Source organism: Diorhabda sublineata, chromosome 2 (genome assembly GCF_026230105.1).
Source record: "Diorhabda sublineata isolate icDioSubl1.1 chromosome 2, icDioSubl1.1, whole genome shotgun sequence".
Taxonomy (NCBI): Eukaryota; Metazoa; Arthropoda; class Insecta; order Coleoptera; family Chrysomelidae; genus Diorhabda; species Diorhabda sublineata.
The window spans coordinates 2,186,342-2,207,222 of NC_079475.1; the positions used below are offsets into that span (position 1 = coordinate 2,186,342).

General features: G+C 32.3%; 1 protein-coding gene across 1 annotated transcript; it reads left to right on the forward strand.

The window, feature by feature from the left end:
• Positions 1 to 316: 316 nt before the first annotated feature.
• On the forward strand, positions 317 to 19,193 carry LOC130452665 (aldo-keto reductase family 1 member B1-like). Its single transcript, XM_056792036.1, has 5 exons — positions 317 to 703; positions 11,421 to 11,705; positions 11,886 to 12,080; positions 15,175 to 15,506; positions 19,020 to 19,193. Exons 1-5 carry the CDS (start codon positions 608 to 610, stop codon positions 19,063 to 19,065), a joined length of 954 nt encoding a protein of 317 aa, XP_056648014.1. The 5' UTR covers positions 317 to 607; the 3' UTR covers positions 19,066 to 19,193.
• Positions 19,194 to 20,881: the final 1,688 nt, after the last annotated feature.

Here is a 20,881-nt window from a genome sequence, read left to right on the forward strand (position 1 = left end):
AAAACTTTTTTTGAAGAAAGTTTCTAAAACTATATTTTTGATATCTTTACTTTTCCCGAAATTTGGCATAGATTTCGAGTTATTTGCAAAATTCCAAATTTTGAAAATTTAAACAAAAATCTCTCTCTTAGTGGTCAAAATTTTGATGTTAACTTTCACTGTATCGATAGAGCACTCTCAGAATTACCTAAATCCAGAAAATCAGCGATATAACTAATTTTCTTGGTTTTGGCTCTAATTAGGCTCTACTCACTGGACTAAATTCTCAGTCGATTGCAACACATGTCGATCGTCCTCCTCCTTATCTAGACTTCTAATATCTAATGTGAATTACGGAGTTTGAACAAACTGAAAATAAATATTGGCAATTAACCAGTTTAATAATCGGAAGTTCTCCATTTTAAAAAAATCATAGCCTGATATTTTTGGTCTATTGCTTGATTTCAAAAGTTGATACTTGAACTGTGTAATCATAGTAAAAAATTAAAAACTTTCCTATTGCGAACACAGATTATCTGGTTCACTTGATTAGATAATAAGTTTGGAGAGATAAATATGTTGAAATGTTGAATTTGAATCGCTTTCCAGGCTTTGTAAGTGCGTATGAATGATTAAATCAGTCGGCAAAGCTATGGCAAAAGTACCCACAATCAAGTTTAATAATGGACAAACGTTTCCAATTTATGGTCTAGGAACGTGGAAAGTGAGTAAATATTATTTTGTCAAACCATTTTAAAAAAAATTCAATTCTGACGAATTTTTGTAGCAAATATACAAAGGAAACATTATAATGAATGTGTTCAAAACCGATGTAACGATTCTCACAAATTTAGATAGAATTTCTTTGACTAGAAGATATTCTTGAGATCGATTATTAAGCTTGAAAATATTCTCTTTTAGTTTTGAATCGGTATCTGCAGTTGTTTTAAATTTCTCATTTGAAGTCGTAGTTTGTGGTTGTTGACTTAAATTGTTCGCTCTCTAAATTGACCTTTGGTTTTGAGAAATCCTGAACAATTTTATTGGTAACCTCTATACCATTATCGTTTTGATAAATATTTTGCAACATTTTTAGTGTCGAGCAGATGAAGCTGCACATATTTTGTGAGATGTATAAATTTAGACTGATCAGTGATTGCCTACTAACTGCCATATTAAATAAGTCTATCTGACATCCATTTATTTCGCAACTAAGAATAGATTTGGAACCTAAAGATTCCATTTTCCTTCTAACTATTTCGTAACGCTTATGAATGATAACGCAAATAAAACTTGCTTCATCCGGGTTCTTTCTCATTTTCTATTGTCAGTTGAACATCGAGCAAAATTTGGAATATTTTATTCATTTTTACGTAGTGTCTAATTATATTTCCTTTGGTTGGAACTTTCAGTTTATTTGTTTTCCTCTTCGTATACGCTGAATCGAATTTTCCATCTCAGCATAGCTTTCGCTGGTGAAAAACTGAGTATTTTGCTTTAGTGTTGTCGTTTTATTCAACCTTTCGTCAAATTAACGATTCATGTCGCTTAATTCTAATATATATCATTAATTACGTAATCACTCCTTAATGATAATAAGTTCATTATATAAAATCTGTGTAAATCATGTCGAACATAAATATAAAGGTGCTTCATGCAAGTCTTTTTAGGCCCATAGCATAGAATTGATTCCCTTCCACTGTTTCCTATTGTTTGCTTTCGTTTTCCAGTTCTGAATTCCTCTCTCTCTCTCTTAGATCCTCCATTACGTCTACGTACCATCTTCTCTTGGTCTTCCCTTTTTTTGTTTCTCCTTGTTCTATGTCCATAATTTTTTTGTTGCTCTAAAATTGCGCTTTATTTCGCTTATTTCTGCTTCTCCAAATAGATTTCTTATTCCATTATTTGTTCTCTTCAGCCTCAAGTCTCTCTCTTGGTTACTTGCTTTAAATATGTATAAAAACTTGTTTAAAATGCCCAATTCGATGGTCTGATAAAATCATGTCATGAGCTGCATCGATATTTTCGGGGATTGACACAGAAACTGGCCGCCATTCCGATCAGTCATCATCTTCAATGGAGAATTTACCTTTTTTAAAGCTTGCAGTCCAATTTTTCAAGGTCACACACGAAGGACAATGATCACCAAGGGTATTAAGCATATCTTCGTAAATCTGCTTACCTCTTAACCCTTTTAAATATAAGTAGTACTTATATCTCTCTATACTCCAATTTTTCGATTTTCACAATTCCAGTGGATATCTTCTTTCTTTTAATTTATTGCGTAACTCTGGTTTACTTTTTTGACGTCAAATTTTACACTGACACTTCTAATAAGTTATTGTTCGTTGCAATATTTGCGTATCGTAATATTTTCTTTATGCATGGTCTAGTCTAATTACATATCAATACAACCTCGTATATATCCTAGTCTACTATCACATTTTCATACATCTCTTTACAAGTTTTTGTAGCACATACTATCAATTTTTGGTGTCTACGAAAGATCGATACTTTTGAAAAACATGTTTGAATCAAGGTAAAAGCTCTGAAAATAGTTCATCTTGCTGGTTTTCTGAGATTATCTGAAATAAAGATTGAAAAGAGTAATTAGAAACTTTAGACATGGTTGCCAATGATGGATGGGATGGCAAATAATACTTTATTGTAACATATTACCAATGGACAGCTGTAGACAATGATCATTGCCTTTGTATGATTGACACTATTTTTATTCTTACGATTATAAATTAAAATTACCTCTATTATATGTACATTGTTCAATAGAAACAAACAGGAAAAAGTTTGCTAATATTTCCAGTGAAGAAAAATCTATACGATTTTTTGATTTTTTGATTTGATTTTTGATTTTCCTTCGGAATACTATGTTGAAGAATATATTTGTTGGTGATGACTTTAATACCGTTGGAGTATATATCAGGTGCTTCAATATGTTCCTTCAAGTTTTCTGCATTATCAGCGTCATTATCTCCATCACAAGTCACAATTTTTACTCCACAACTTTCATAGCAGCTACTCAAGGTTTACATGATTCATCGAGTTCTTTATTGTTTGTCGAATGGGTCCCACTCGAAAAAAAACTACAGACATTAAATCGGGAGAACATACATAGTCAATATTATTAGCGAATATTCAAAGATTCTTCTCCACATATTGAAAAAACCCAGTGGGGTTAGTCACAAAATAATTATTAAGTATATCAAATTACGTAGTAAATTGAAACAACTAGTACAACAAATATTTTCATAAGCAATAGATTAACCTGAATAAAAGGTTCCAAAAAATGCAATAGCTGCAAAAAAACGAGTATCGATCACCGCGATTTGTTGCAAAAACTTTTATAGTATAATAAGATTGAATGGATATATTTGAGAGTGCATCGAGATTTAAATGACCCTATGGGGTCAGAAGAATCAAATATAAACTATAAAGAAAATGGCTTGGGAGCAAGTCCATCAGCCACAGAATTTTTCAATGACACTACTTAGATAGTAATTTTAATATCCTTGATAAAATTCACTAATAGATAAAATTTGTCGGTTATATATGCTTAAAAGGTGTGTGAGGTTTAGAGGTAGGGAGTAGTTTTGTTTAACAAGTAATTGCAATAAATTGTTTGTTTTATGAATGTGATTGCTGCATCTGAAAAAAATCTGATTGAGATCAACACAACAATTATTATCGCAGGTACGGGTATAAAGTGTAAAAATGGTTCGTTTGTTTCTCAATATTATTCCATATTTGGTTATGAATTGCACCATATAAAAGCAATTAGATTTTGCCCTTCCTACTTTCTATGTCATTTGAGGACTGGTTATTTTAGTAGAATTTTTCGTTTCTCCAATAATTTTTGCATCAAAATTAGAGCACATATAAAAAACGATATGGACAAATGAAAGGTGAGGAAGGAAAAACTATAATTATTGTAAACGAGGTCAACAGAAGTCAGTAGAGGAATCGGAAACTTCTCTGAAGAAGGTGAAAAAAATAATAAATAAATAAAATTATTTAAGTTGTATCATAGATTCTATAGAAAATTATACAGACGGTTTATGAGGTTTTGATTATTTGAATATGTAAATTTTCTTAACGATGGAAAATTGCATATCTTTTTTAGATTAAAAAAGCTAATCACAAATAGAAAAATATACAAAACCTTCCTTCAAAAAATGAAATTGTATTTAATATGATGTATAAATTTCGTTTTGTGAAGAATTATTTTATTCATTACTTTATATAAAACATTGTATTGGTTGAAAAACTAAGAGGGGGGACAAATTATAATGAAAAACCCTTAACTAACTAAACGACTATATTTAGATTACATATAAGCACGAGTAATAAATTAGAAAACCATTTCATTTTTAAATAAAGAATGAATAGCTCTTTCAAAGGATATATCAAAATCGTACGGTTTCCATACAAAAAATTTAGGGCTTCAACTATCAATTAAGGAAATTAATGGTGAAGATGTAGTTTCAATAATGTTGATAATTTCAATTTAACGTGTTTAGCATTTTATTATTACTCGTATAATAAACGAAATAATTAATTTATTCTATGTAACTTCTGCCTTATCATATATCAGTAATCTTATAATACAGATACTGTTATCAAAATCCCATAATAATATACTGATTTTTACATAAGTATGTTATGATGAACTTCACCTTCAAATGTCTTTTCAATATCAATAATAGAATGAGTTTTGTTATTTACTCATATTACTATTTTGATATGTTTTTACTTTTACTCTTATCAATTACTTCATCATTGGAAAGGTTATTTCTATTTACTTATTCTATACCCACAAATGTTTATATGCTACGCTCAAAGACCGAAAATAGCCAGTGGTCGTTTGAAACAGCCACAACGCTTTTTGTGGGTCTTGCGTTTGCTGGATTACGTTGTGGCTGTTCTGATATAGCCACAACTCGAATGGAATTATTTTAGATTTAGAAGACGTCAGCTCACTTAATATAATGCTGCTTATTAATAATCTTTTGGTAACAAAATAGTAAAATACTCATTATCTGAATGAATGTTTAAATTGTTGTAAAATTATATAACTAAAATAAATTTTCACTGCATATCCACCTATTTGCTTTTGCTTGAGGAATTCTTGTTGCATTTTGAATTGAATATGTTTGACGCAGTTAGGTTAGGTTAGTTATACAGTCGAACCTCGGTATATCGAAGCTTAGGGGGTACTAAAAACTATCGAGGATGTTGATATAACGAGGTTCGATTATTGAGGTGATTTCTTTGAATGTGTGAAAAAAAAAATTAAGCTTAACTTTGAAAAAAATCGGAAATTGTAGTTTGTCTACCTGAAAACGACACTTTGCCCAATGCATCATCCAATACTGCAATAGATTGGATTGGCTGAACACTCATTACATTGTTCTCGCTTTCATCTTCTTCTGCGTCTGTGGAAACGCATGCGATGATGTCTGCATCACTTAACTCCCCGCATTAAGTCAGATCATCGTGTGAGCTCTTCAATATTTAGGCTCTTTCTAGTTTTGCTCTATCGTGCAGGAATTTCATCTACATTAAAGTGGTGCATCAACAGCAATACCATCCTCTTCAACTGTTCCTTTACGATTTTGATAGTTCCGTTCAAACCCGCATTTCTTGAAACAATTCAGAATGGTTTTTTCTGTCACATTTGTCCACACCTTCGAAGTCATCCCCATGGCATCAAGCAAGTTAATTTTTGTCGGACTTTTCTCGTCGATGTCAAGGAGAAATTGGCGCACCACTTCTTTCCTGTAAAGAACTTCAAAGTTTTTTATTATACTTTGATCAAGAGGCTGTAGTTTGGATATGATGTTCAGAGGTAGAAACTCAATTTTTATGTTTTTGAGTTTGGGAAGATCCCCATGTGCTGTACAATTGTCTATAAACATGAGAATTTTTTTTTCGCATCTCCTTGTTTAGGTCCGTTAACCGTTTGCCAAAAATGTCAGATTTCATCCAAGATCTTTGGTTTGATGTGTAGTATATTGGTAGGCTTTTAGCTCCTTTAAAACATCGAGGGTATTTTGCTTTTCCAAAGAAGTACTGTAACTCTCTGCTTGCTATTTTTTCCACCATGACCCAAGTCCCCTTTGAATGCTAAGGTGTTGTCCGGTAAGCACTGATAATGAAGTCGAGTTTCGTCAGCGTCAGGATTGTACCCTTTTGTTAACTCAAAAAGTTTTTTACTCCACTGTGTACACACATTATCGTCTACACTTGCACTTTCCCTGGTAATTGTTTTGAAAACAATTTCATTCCTTTTCTTAAAGTTCTGAAGCCAGTCATTACTAGCACGGAAATTTGGTTTACCGAGTTCTTTAGAGAATTCTGTTACTTTTTCCTGTAAGGTTGGACCACTTATCGATAAGCTTTTGCCGATGTCTTGGAACTCGCGCCCTTTAATCCTCTTTGATGACGAACAAGTTTGATTTTCATACTTCTCCCTATTTTTCAGAATTGTAGATAGAGTGTAGATACGGCTTTAGAGACTTTCAGTTTTTCTTCATAGGAAAGGGTTTTACGTTTTGGCATGTTTTGAAAATCAAACTGAAACGTAGTACGACACAAGACGAAATCTATTGCACAACTGAAACTGAAACTGAAACAAACTGGAAACAAATGTGAGTGGGGTAGTTACAGGCTTATTTGAGAAAAAAGGCCGTTTTGAAAAAGACAATGCTTCTCAGGTTAAACGTTTCGTATTTTTTCAACTAGGCTTCGATATGTAGAGGTTTTCCTACAAAAACTTCGTTTTGTAGTAGGTGCAGTGTAAGCTAAGGAATCTTGGAAAACTCGATATATCAAGCTCTTCTAAACCAATCCTTCGATGTCTAGAGATAAAAATAACATAGGAAAGATAGGCATATTTGAGGGGACTAGAAAAAGGATTTATCAAGGAATTCGCTATATCGAGGTTCGACTGTATTAACTATGGATATTAAACATTGAAAACGTTGTCATTTATTCAAATAATGAGTGCTGTACTACTTTGTTATTGTTGTTATTCTATGGTAATATCAATGCAATAATCAAGACTCATTATATTCTGCTTTTCTTTCACTAAACGTTCGATATATTTAACTATCTATATCTATAAAAGAGGATGTCCTGACTGACTGACTGACGGATTCATTCACTCATCAACACCCAGCCAAGGCTATTAAAAATAGAGACATGAAATTTTTAGGGTATGTTTATATCGGTGTGTAGAGGTGCGCTAAGAAAGGATTTGCGAAATTTCGATTTTATAGGGGTAAAACGGATATGTTTGCAAATTAGATTTTTTCGTTTTTCTCGGCCGCTGATTGAGATATCGACTTCGGTTTTGCACTAAAGCAATCTCCGTACAAATACCTAAACAACAACTTTTGCGATTTTCAAAATTCGATTTGGAAAATGTTCAAAGAGTTCTTAGAAATGAGTCCCGTGTGAATATCTAAAAACTAGCCCGCATTTTACGTATTAATTTACTTTTACTATTGTTTATTGTGGGTCAATAAAAAGTCTAACATCAATAGATGTGATATTTACCATTAATTCTATGACGATCTTTACCTGTTGAAGTACATATGTGAATTTGTTGAAGTGTCAAATTTAATGTTGTGTATAGGTCATGCGGAGTCGAGAGTTAGGTTTACTGTAAGTGTTAATTATTTTTACTGTACAAAGTTCAATTTGAAGGAACTACTTTTATAAGTAGGGCGAAGCCGCGACGGGTATTGCAGTTTATCTATATTTATCTTCGACTGTAAGGTTATGTTGTTGACGGTCTCACTAAGCAGATTTATCAATATTATTAATAAAAAAATAACATTATTCTTTGCTTTTTCCTTCATTATTTGAGTTTTATTAGGTTGGTGTCAATCGAAGTAGATTTGCGCCTCGTTTTCGTCCATTACAACCACTAGGTTATTATTCTGTATCCATTTCCTCATTATACTATTCAGTTTCTTGGAGACAAATATATAACAAGTATTTGTCATGGTGTCCTTCATTCAACCAGGTTGTATGTATTAGAGGTCTTCATATTTTTGGGAAACATACAATAAATTGAATAGAGATACAATATTATTCGAAATTGGTAATGTCTTCTAGATTATTTCATCCCTTGTTTTAATTATTTTATACACATTAGCTTCGGAAATATCTGTCAAAATAGTAAGTGATGTTACTACATTACTAACAATCATATTTAGTTCTTTGCCTCGCAATGCTTCGAACACATTTTTAATCATGGATCCTTGTGATATGGTATCCAACAAAATCCTGTTTTTTGTTGTTGTCTTGTACATAATGCAGTTGTTGCTTGATTTTGATCGCTAAGGAATTTGTGGTGTGAATTTTTTGTAGAGTTTGTTTTAAGCTAAGGGAATCTGTGAGTAAGAGGTGATTATTGATATATTGCATATGATTTAGCAGTGAAAGTAGATGGGGTTGGAGGAGCTTTTAGCATATATTGGGAGGTTGGTGATAGCAATACCCGTACCATCTTGAGATTTTGATGCGTCTGTGTAAGTGTTAGTCGGAGAGCTGGTCGCCACTTCGACTAAGGTACTTTCACAAGGCTGAAACTTTTTCTATATGTTATTTAATATAGTTAAAGTAGAAAAATCAACTTCTGGCAGGGTTAGCGCGGTTGCAACGATATCCACTGTTTTTTGCATGATTTGCTCGGTTGCAAGTATCTGTAAAATGGACCGAAAGTTGCTAAGACGGGTAGTACAGTATTTTCATCACAAACGTCTACCGACCCTGTTGCCCTTCAGCTAAAGAATTTTTACCTGAATATAAGGTTGACATACAGGTAATACATTCTTAGGTAGGGGAGTAGAACATTTTAAGACAAATTTCCGTTAAGTTTGTCAGTTGCAACGCTGCTTATTTCGGAGCAAGTTAACTTACATAGTTCTAATTCTAATCTAATTTACTAGCGAAATACACAAAGAATTGCATTTTTATACTATTATTGGATACTTGATTGTTCAATATCCGTTTCTTTCCATATTTTAGTGTTTTTAGAGTCAGTTTTCGACTCAACTGTATATTTTTTTCATATCTCCGCTACATTATTGTGATCAGTTGTGCGTAATAATTTTTTATAAGTGAAAAAAGAGAAAAGACTACTTGTTTTCATCATGGAAGCGCAAGAAATGATCTGTGTGTTTTGTAAGGAAAAAAATTATAATAAATTGATTAAATTTAAACCTCAGATTTTATCAAAAAGCCATGAGGTATTGAACATTAGAAAATCTCTGAGACATAAATATAGTGATATTGTTTTACCTGATGAAATAAACGATACAGCAGGATATCATAGTGAATGTTACAAAAATTTTTCTGCAATAATGACAAAATATTATGTCAATTATGATGCATCCAATTTACCACCCTGTGAATCAGAATTAAAGCAGCAACTTTTACGGACTCAATATATATCAAGTATATGGCGCAATGCACATCTGAAATGTCCTACAACATTAAAACCAGACGATTATGGATGGCTAATAGAGGAAGAAAAGTATACTTTTCAATGGCAAGATGGAAATATTGTACCATCATCTATCACTGTTACAGTTGCCAGCATGTGTGATCATTAATACAATTCTTACTCATATTTATTAGTTATTTGTTATTAAATTAGGCAATTCATTCTTCTAATTATATCGAAGAGCAACGAAAAAATAGAAACAATGTTTATTACAAACATTCCAAACAAAACAGAAAAATTCTGTTCTCTGCTTTACGAAACCCTACAATATAGCAGAACGTCTATGAATCTGACTAAATTTACATGTTCAATGAGACTGTTGCAAATAACGTAGCTTTAATTTGCGACGCCATTATTGATCTTGTCTATTATGTTCTGTACCTTAAAATCCGAAAATCTTCTGAACCAATTTTCGAATTGTTGCAGGAAGGATAACTCTTAATTCCTAAAAACTCGAGCCATCGCCTTCACACTTCCGCTAACATCAACCTTTAAAACTTCCACTTGAGACTTTGGGGAGATAGACTCGAAATTCGCAGAGAAGCCGTCTATCTGGGTGTGAAATTCATTCACATTCTCAGTTGAACGGCCTATCTGCATGGCGTTCGGAGGAAATTTCGGACGAACCCACCTCCTCACTATACTTCATGTATAAAACAAACATCCGCCCCAGTATAGAATAAAGAGCTTACGTCTTCATCACTTTGTCCAAACATCTTCTCAAAAAATTCCTGACCTTCGAGCAGTCCATTCTCTGGTACTGCCAATACAAGTGTAGTTTCAGCTCTAGCAACACCGTTTATGTAAATACCGATATAACCCCCATTCCAAGCCACCTAAATGACCTCCAAGCCCGCTATGGGATTCATACCATCTAATCAACTAATTCTACTGCAAAAGAAACCCTTCTCATGCCCTGGGTCAACAATATGCGGCTCCTCGGTTCCAAACCCAAGAAAAAACTCCCTTATCCGCCCCCTAGCATCAGCATACGATGACCTCCCTGAAATCTACCTCAACTTCCTGGATAACTCCCCCATATCAATCAGATAAACTTCCGCCCCCAACACCCACCCTACATACTTTGTCGATCGTCGGTGTTGCAGGTTTTCTACGGTTTTCCTATAGCCTAGTAAACCGGTTCTCCAGCCAAATGACCGACGATAGGGAATAACGCAGTCGCAGCTGTACCCGCTCGTAATTACCACAACCTCGCTCTGCAGAGGATCTATTCCTGTATCAGGGCCTAGAATCTTCCTTATCCTACCAAACTTTAACCAACGAATCTCTCTCTCTCTCTCTCTCTCTCTCTCTCTCTCTCTCTATCGGTACCTTAAGTTAGATCACGGTGGCAAGGCTGCTTTTTGCATGTATAGTCTTTGGAGAGCTAGTAAATGAAAAAGGTTTTTATCTTTCTCTTTTTGTCGGTATCCAAAAATTGTACGAAGTGGTTTGCTAAGGCAACTAAGCTAGGATGTACAGTGTCCTTCACGAGCTGAGTAGTAACTGAGTAGAGAATAGAGTATATTTGTAGCAATATATGAACGTGCAAAAAGTTTCTCTCTATGATATATTGACTCCACAGAGAAATCTAAATAAAACCTTACTTTTCATTATATATATTCGCGACTGTATTTAAATAACAAATAATAATAACAAACTTCGTTGATGCTTTGTTAGTTCCCTTGATTTTCCCAGTGTGTTTATACCCGTACATGTTATCGGCTCTTTAAAAATGTCTTTATATATCAGTACATATTTATGCTTAAAAAACCCAAAGCTCTAGCTCTCTAGGAATGCATCTAATTAAAATTCTATCAATAAAAAAAAATAATTGTATAGTGAACTTATGAGTTTAAGCACGTAGGTATCTGTATTAGATTTACTATATTAAAAAAATATTTTATAGTCTCAACCAGGTCAAGTAACCCAAGCCGTAAAAGATGCAATCGATATCGGCTACCGCCATATTGACTGTGCTTACATTTACGGAAACGAACCTGAAATTGGTGAAGCGATAAAAGCTAAAATATCAGATGGAACTGTGAAGCGTGAAGAGCTTTTCATAACGAGTAAACTATGGAATACTATGCACAGACCAGACTTAGTGGAACCTGCTATTAGAACCACATTGAAAAACCTTTGTATCGACTATCTTGATTTATATTTAATCCATTGGCCATTTGCCCTGAAGGTAAGTCTTGCTATCAACAAAACAAAAAATCACTGAATACACTGTTCACCACTACACTTGTTTTCACAATACACTACTTTGTGAAGAAGGGGATTTCTAATTTTACCAGATTTCTATTCAGATAAATATGTTAGGGGGTACAGTAGTTATCCAAACGTCAATTTTTTTCTCGTTTTATAGGAAGAAGATGAATTATTCCCAACAAATCCAGATGGTACCACTGCTTATAGTGACGTAGACTTTGTTGACACATGGAAAGAGATGGAGAAGTTGGTGAAAAAGGGACTAACAAAATCTATTGGTATTTCGAATTTTAATAAAAGACAAACCGAGCGTATTCTACAAAATTGCACAATTAAACCCGTAACTAATCAAGTGAGTAAACAAATTTTTTTGTTTGCGAAATTGATTCCAAGCATAACAGAAGAATCCTTGGAAAGTCGGAGTCGTATATTGATAGATATATGACTAATGTAATAATGTCCTTCGTTGACATCTACTGTTGTCTTCACACGTATTTTATGAGCTTCTCAGCTACCCAACTTCAGATAATTTGATTCTTAATTTGTTGGTTCTTCTTTGTCAGTTTCACTTCCTGAGAAAGTTGTTAATCGTGATCTGAAACTGTTTTCCATTTATTAACATCTCAAATTAATTTCTTATGTTCACGATACATAAATATGTGTCTCACAATGTTTTGATTGGCCAACTCCTCACTTAACATGTATGAAATATGATATCTATAGATAGTCGAAGCTGATGTTCAATATTTTTCTAATAGTCCAGTCATTTAAGGTAGTTCACCTAGAAAAACCCAGATAGAGCAACTTCGATATTCGGGGGTCAAAAGTAAAAAAAAAAATTTTTTGTACATTTTTTGGCAGTCCCAATCAAAATAATCTCTTATAAAGGAGCTGCTCACCAACGTGTTCATTACCAAATTCAAACTTGATTAGAGCATGTTTTGGAGCCCCAGGAATGGGGTTGGACAATGCGTAACGGGTCCTAGAACCTGTCACGACAATCTTACCAACTGCTAAAGATGAATTACTGAACACTATATTCTGTAAATGCAAGAGTGGTTACGGTTCAAGATGTGGACGCAGGATGTTCTTTAGCTTGTGGCTAGTGTAATGGACAAGCTTGTCTTAATGCTGTATCATATAAAACTGATGTTAAAGAAGAAACAAATATCATTGAAGACGATAATGAAGATGATAAGAACCTTGGAATTTTATAGCTGCGGGAAGACGACGACGATGAAGAAGAAGAAAATTGAAATAAGAATTATAATATGATTAAAATTTTTCTCTCTACGATTTTAAAACTACACGGGTAGGTGCAAGCGCTATTAAATTAATTTATACTTGATTGGAAATAAATAATTGAGCAAAAAATATTTAAATATAATGTAATTGTTGATAAAAAATGGAAATTATTGATAAATATATATTTAGCAATAATTTATAAGAGATTATTTTGATCTGGACTACCAGTTGATTTCAAACGAGATTCTAACCGCGCGCGCTCTGCCCTCTATCTCAGAAACGATTCACACAAATTTTTAAAACCAAGTTGTAGAGAATTTAATGCTTCACAATATTGATAAGCAATACAAATAGCGTAAAACCAATAGGAAACAAGTTATTTGCAAATGTGCAAAAAATCGATTTTTTTTACTTTTGACCTCCGATTTTTAAAGTTGCTAAGATTGAAGTATATGTGAGTTTTGAGAGGAGTTTTATGATGTCAAATGAACAAGTTTAAGCGAATTTACAGCTGGGTATTTCGATTTTCCGAAATTCTTGCCTAAATCTACCTAAAATGACTGGAATATAAGAAAAAATCGTTTTTCCTATCATTTCCATTTCCATTTTTGATATGTATATTCCATTTTCAATTGTGAATACGCAATATCAATGAATTTGCGTTCAAAATAACATATAAGTATCAGTTTTAATTTTTATATTTGCCAAATGTCACGTTAACGTTTTTTCATTAAAATGTCCTTGATAATCCTGTCCTAATCTTTCGACTCTATCTTATTATTAAAGAGGCCTTTTTATCAACCTTCTATCAGCCATAAAGAAGGTATGGGTGATTTTATGAATAAATGTAATGTAAAATATTTGTTACTTCACTGCACAATGACCTTGATGATAGTATGCGAATAAAATGTGTCTAAAATGAATAAATGTAAGCTGTGACGATTTCTTTGAGCTCCCCAAGCCACTGCTTAAGTTCAGGAAGATCCTTAAAGTCACTTGCCTCTAAGTCGAGACTATATAGTGGTTGATATCGCATTTAAACTACTGAAGAAATGTTGTCGTGAATAATTCCAGAAGTAAACGTTGCTTTTTATTTTTGACAGCTTCGTAAAGTTTTACAATTTGAGTCTTTGTTGATTGACATTCCAGGCTGCATAAACTCCACAACCTTACGTTGAGTGTCGTTTGAATATTGTGGAGTGTATACGTATTCGTGTTTCACAATGGATTTTTAAAAAATCTTCGTAATTAGTGTTCTAATGGTGAAACAATCGACACTTGCAGTCATCCTCAATCAACATTAGCTGCCAACTACACTCACAACTCCTTGTAGCATATCTGGCCATCAGAGAATGGCCATCTATCTTGCTTTGTTTAGAGCTTTTTCCCTAATGATTTTTAACAAATCATAGTCTTCATTGCATTTTTAGATATACCAATAAGTTTTCTATCTTAGTTTTGCTGGTGTTTGCTTTGTATGTTCAACAGTTTGCTTCAACTACTCCTAATAGTCAATTTTTTTAATCTTCTGTTACTTCTGATTCTGAGTGCACTTTTCACTTTCATTAATTTTCCATATTTCATAGGTTTATCTGGTCATATTGGTTTTTTTCGTAAATTTTTATATTTTCCACACAATATTTCACATGTGATTTTGACTGTGGTTGTTCACTCATATGATACTTTTGTTGTGTTGCTTTGGCCATTGTCCTTTAATTAATTACTTTTGGTAGGGCTATCCTTGTAATACCTAAATATATTTCTAGTTCTATACAGTCTTTTCTCCAATCTATATCTATCAATTATTGGATCATCTTTTTGGTTAATTACTTCATCATTTTTTATACCAAGCTTGTCGTCAATAATTCATTTTTGAAAAGTTTGAAAAGACACTTTCTTATTTTAAATCCTCTTAGTTTAGTTCCATCTCGCATATTTCATATGTAATTGCTTCATCTTCTTGCTTTTAGTACTTTACTTTTCATTTTCTTTTATTTTCTCCTATTTTCTATCTGCTTTATTTGCGTTTTAGTTGCGGAATTTTACAGTTTCTGTTATTTCCTCGTACAACTGTTATTTTTTATTTTGATCGTCTATTTTTCTTGATACTTTTCTCATTTTTCATAATTATTATTTATAAATGTGTTTTGAATTCATAGCGCATGTATAGTTTTTCGAACAACAGCTTATATTGTTTTTAGATTGAAGTTCACCCCCATTTGAATCAACAGAAATTGATTGATTATCTAAAATCGAAAGACATCACAGTAACTGCTTACAGTCCTTTAGGTTCGGGAGACCCGAAATTGATGGAGGATCCTAAAATCAAAAAAATTGCAGAGAAATACAAGAAAACAACTGCTCAAGTAGCTTTAAAATATGCGGTTCAAAGAGGATTAATAGTTATACCTAAATCGGTTACCAAGTCTAGAATTCAAGAAAACTTTAATATTTGGGACTTCAATCTCACTAAAGAAGATATTGCATTAATGAATACTTTCGATTGTAATGGAAGAACCTGCCCTTACGCAGAGTAAGTTTAGTTTACTTTAAGTAAATATTTAAGGTTCGGATCTTCTAAAAATTATTAACCATGAACCTTGAACACGACTATAAAATTGATACTAGTCGCTAGAGTCACCAACAAACACGCTATTTGATTGAAATTGTACACGTATTTAAAAATGTATTTAATTTTTGCTTTTCTCTGTTCAAATATGAGCCAGTCGTATAATACATAATGTGCGAAAAACATTTTATTATTGTCGTATGAAAATAAATAAGCTTATTGAATAATTTATCACTTTTATGCTAATTTAACTTTGTAAATTGAAATTATTCATAGTTATAGTCATAGTCTCAGTTATCATACATTTCTAAAATTAGCTTTTATAGAGAAATTCAAAAATAAGGTGTACGAGGTTTTCGGGAAATTGATTCAAATAGTTGCAAATTATTTGTGGCGTCAACGAAAAAAAAATTATATAACATATAAGGAGATAGCAAATATTTTTTATTTTCTAAATTCTTTCAAGGGCTTATACTAATAATAATTATTAGAAAGTGAGTGATATTTTGGACAAAACTCCTTCACAAGATCTTCCTGCTTTTCCTGCTAAAAAATGTTAGATATGTTTTATGGTCCACCAGGTCTGCGGGATTAGCTCCCCTTGACATCTTTATAAAGTTCATTGAAACAGCAGGATTATTAGCCATCTGTAGAATATCAAAATTACGGACAGTAATAAGAAAACTGCAGCAAGGAACAATTGAATATACTGAGTGTCCCATGATGAGTTAAAACTATCTGTAAATGGCAAAATACTTATAGAAAAATCATGAAAATTTCTACGTTTGGGTTTTCGCATACGATCTTTTTAACTAAAATATTTTCAAAGATCACCGACTTCCGGTTCTACTGGAAGTCGACTGTAACTTTGTTATTTTCAATAGAACAACCTGTAATTCAATAAATTTTTGAATTCTACGTGAAATTTTGGTATACTTTTGTCCGAAAACTTTTTTCGAAAAATGCATACTTTTTGAGTTATTAATTTTTTGGAAAATAGCTTTAAAGCTATGAAAATTGTTTCTGTTCGGTTGCTTTTAGAAAGGTCAGACGTATTTTAATCCATATTGAAAAATTCTCTATTTTATACAGGGTGTGTATAAAAAGTGTTGAAAGTTTAACTTAATAAATATGAAATTTATTTATTTTTTTAAATAGAACCATCCGGTTTTTTCTATTTTAATGCATTCAGGGGTACAAAATAAGGTAAATTCATGTACAATTTTCTATGTCTAAGCCTCACCGTTATCCAGATATTAAATGTTTTCTGTAATTTTTTAGAGATGCGGGTGTGGTCTAAATTTTATTTTTACCTGTTGATAGAAGCATTAAGAAATAAAAAACTATTTTTCTTTATCTTGTCAAGGTTTGCAAAAAAATCAAATCAATTTGTATTTACAAATCCTATTTCAACTTTTAGTCATTTCCGTATTTTTTAAGTTCTAATTTTCAAGTATACTTTTAGTAGGCTTTTAATAAATGTGTTTAACTGTCATAATCTTCGTTATTAAATTGAGAACGAATAAAAGTATCAACAATTGACTAATGACAGTTTGAAAAAATAAAAAAATTTGATATTTATTGAGTTAGACTTTGATCACTTTTTATACACACCCTGTATAAAATGAAAAATTTTTAACGTAGAATCAAATACATCTAGCCTTGCTAAAAGCAACCGAACATTAATCATTGTAATATCTTCAAGGGTATCTTCGTAAAAAAATAATTTATAAGGGTCTGCAACGGTCAAATTTATAATCCAAAAACTTCTTAGACAAAAGTATACTGAAATTTTACATAAATTTCAAAAATATATTAAAAATAGGGTGTTCTATTTAAAATAACCAGTTCCAGTAGAACCGGAAGTCGGTCATCTTTGAAAATACTTTAGTTTGAAAGATCGTAACCAAAAACGCAAACGTAGAAATTTTCATGATTTTACTATAAGTATTTTGCCATATACAGATAGTTTTAACTCGTCGTGAGACATCCTGAATAATTTAAAAGATGACGCGAAATCAGCACTCATCTATATAAGTTGGGAAATAAAATTTTGGACTCCTAGTTTCTATTTAATAGTAACATTCGAGTCAATATTTCCTGGAAAACGCTTTGAGACGTTCTCACTAAAATTTCAGCCATTTTAGAAACTTAGCTTTTCTTTGACAATCGTATAAGTAAGTTGTGAAATTTTTTTTGAAAATGGAAAAAATTAAGAATCCAGCTCCCATTAAATATTTGTTTTTGGAAAATGAAAAACGAGTTAATACTGTGTACAGAGACTGCATTATCATTTACGATCGTAAAATTCTCGACATCTAAATTCAAACGTGACCCTTCACTGACAACACACGTTCGGGATAAAAAAAAACTGTGACAACCAGCGTTTTATCGAAAGAGATAGAAGTGGCATATCAAAAGAACTTGCTTGCGATATACTTGATGATGGGTACTTTAGACCTAAACCTTAATCAAAATGAGTCTGATTTTTTTTGTGAATTATGATTTTCATCACAATCGCAAACGCCTATTTTGAGGATTGAGACTGTAACTATTATTTGGAAAGATTAGAGAGGTTAGAACATCGCTGTAAATAGGTATGAGAAAGAAGACTTTTGTGTATGTATGTACAATTATATTTTATTTCATTCAAAACAAACAAAAATAGAAATGGTATCAAAACTTTCCCCTTTTTAGCACATTTCCCATTTTTCGAAAAAACCATAAATAACATGATACTTAATAAGGCATGTAAGGTTGGTGTGAAAAATGTTTAGCAACCAAAAACTTGTGAATCAAAACTTTCGCACGGTGGGCTGTCGTGATAAAGATTTTGAGGTGACACACATAGTTGGGCAAACATTCCAGCCACCCAATCGTCTATTTAAACAGAAAATATTGTACACTTTTTGCACATTTTATCTGTTTTTGAGATCATTCCTCGCCCTTAACTGACTTCAAAATCACTCTTACCGCTTCTAAACAGTTTTCAAAGCTACTACATTATTACCATATACTGATTATTTTCATATTTTCTTTGATAATGTTTATCATGTTGGGACACAGCGGCCATATTAAACTAATAAGCTGGAATGGAATCGAATCCTTATTCAAGAAAATATTTTGTTTATTAGTGATCAAGTAAATATCCAGAAGCTCTCCTGAAGAAAAAAAAATTAATAATTCGAAAAGATTTCCACAATTTCCATCCAATACATATTTTAATATTCTACAAAATAGTTGAATATACTTACTAATTATATTTGAAATTTCCGCCCTTGTGTTTTACAATATTTACTGTTTGAATTGCTGGGTTTACATAAGATAAAATAAAATGTTAGCAATATTATAACGTTGAAAGGTTCAACAAACAAATTTACCTACAACCTTCAGATAATTCAAAAATCAAACATTGATGATCTAATACACAAAAATGGATTTTTATTCTATTATTGATAATATTGTTATTTGTTTTAGTGCCTATACACACAAGGACCACCCATTCATCAATGATGAATATTGATCCAACAAGAAACTGCGAATAGTTGTGTTATCATAAGTTTAATCGAATTGTATTGTAAAGATAAAACGTTTTATGTAAGTAAACTATTGGAATGGAATTTTAACTTTACAATAAATAAGGTTAATGAATTTACTATCCATTTATTCACTAACCTCACTGAATTAATCTTATAATGATTCCGCCTCTTCTCAATGTCTATATTTATAACTGTAATAGTATATTCCCTACATAAGGAAATAAATATGAAAATTACACAATAGTAAATGATTCAACTAATCTTGGCGGATGTAATTATCCTAATAATTCTTGCGAATCCAATTCGTTGGATACTATACAAGGTAGGTGACCCAAATAAGGCCACATTAACGTTTGCAGATTTTTTGAAGTGTTTTCTATTGAAGAAAAATCTCGTGTTATACGGAGATTAGAATAGTTATAAATGGCGAGTCGAATAGTGAAATTGCAAAGAAATGTGGAGTTCGCTCTCTATGATATCAACGATTTGGAAGAATAGAGATAAAATTAAAGTTCTTCTCGAAAACAACTTAAACGAGCGAGGGAAAGTGAACATAAGATGCTTTATTAACATGATTTAAACATCAGAGTGCAAGCAACGACACAATAAGTGGTCCGATTCTGCAACAAAAAGCCAATTACTTTGCTCGTCTTAAAAGTAAGGAAAATTTTCAGTGTTCGTTATAATATTGTGACAAAAAAAGTTTGCGGTGAAGCGACTGACGTTCCTGAAGGAGATCTGAAGAGTGGTTGTCTCATAAGTGGCCTGCATTGTGCGAAGGATACACATCAGAGGAAATATTTAATGCTGATGAAACAGAATTATTTTACAATGTAACCCCTGACTAAAAACTTAAAATCAAATGCGAGAAATGCAAGGGCGGAAAAGATCACCAAAAGAAAACTTTTGGTGATAGGAAAAGCTAAAAAACCGCGTTGCTTTAAGAATATGCAGTATTTGCCTTATGAAAAAAACACTAGGTCCTGGATGACAACGCAAATTTTTAAAAATGGCTGCGTAGCTAGGATGCAGAATTGAATTATTTCTTGATAAATATTCTTATTTATTTTCTGACATTTCATTTATTAAGTTCAAATACATAAACTATACTAGATAATGCAAATTGACCTTATCAAGGCCAGAGATTCCAAACAAGGCCAATACAAAAGAAGCAAGTTTCGTGTTTGTTTAGGTTAAAAAATAAAATAAAATTGACTGCAAATGGAAGTTCCATTTATTTTACTTGTATTTTGACATTCAAACAATATAATTTTGAATCGTGTGAATTAATTCAAGTGTAAAAGTCTCATCTTGTGTAGAAAGTACATTTTGGGCCGATAAATTCTTCTCTGTCCGATTTGGTAAGTCTCACGCATTCTTCGCGAACTGGTGCTCGTCACAAATGAAACAGTAGCAATTATCCTTTTGGGGGACGCCTTAATAATCACACAAATTGTAGATGGAATTGATGGATTAAAAGCTTGATTGCTTTAAGATTCGATCTTCATTTTCTTTTAGAGGGATTAGGGCTGTTAATTTTTCTTTTTAATACTTGTTTTTAGGTGCAGCTTTGTTTTTATCAGAAGGAGCGTCAAACAAGTTAACCACTAGCTTTTGGGCTCGTGAATTTATAGATTTTTTTCTTTGAACCCTCTTTGTTTTAATGTGGGAAGTGGACAACTGAAATGAACATCTTCAGCTTTGGTGTCTTCAAAGGTAACAGTTGGTAAAGGTTCCATACCTCAGTCGTCTGATATCATGAACCGCTTTCAGAGCTAAAATATTGGTCTTTGGAATAAC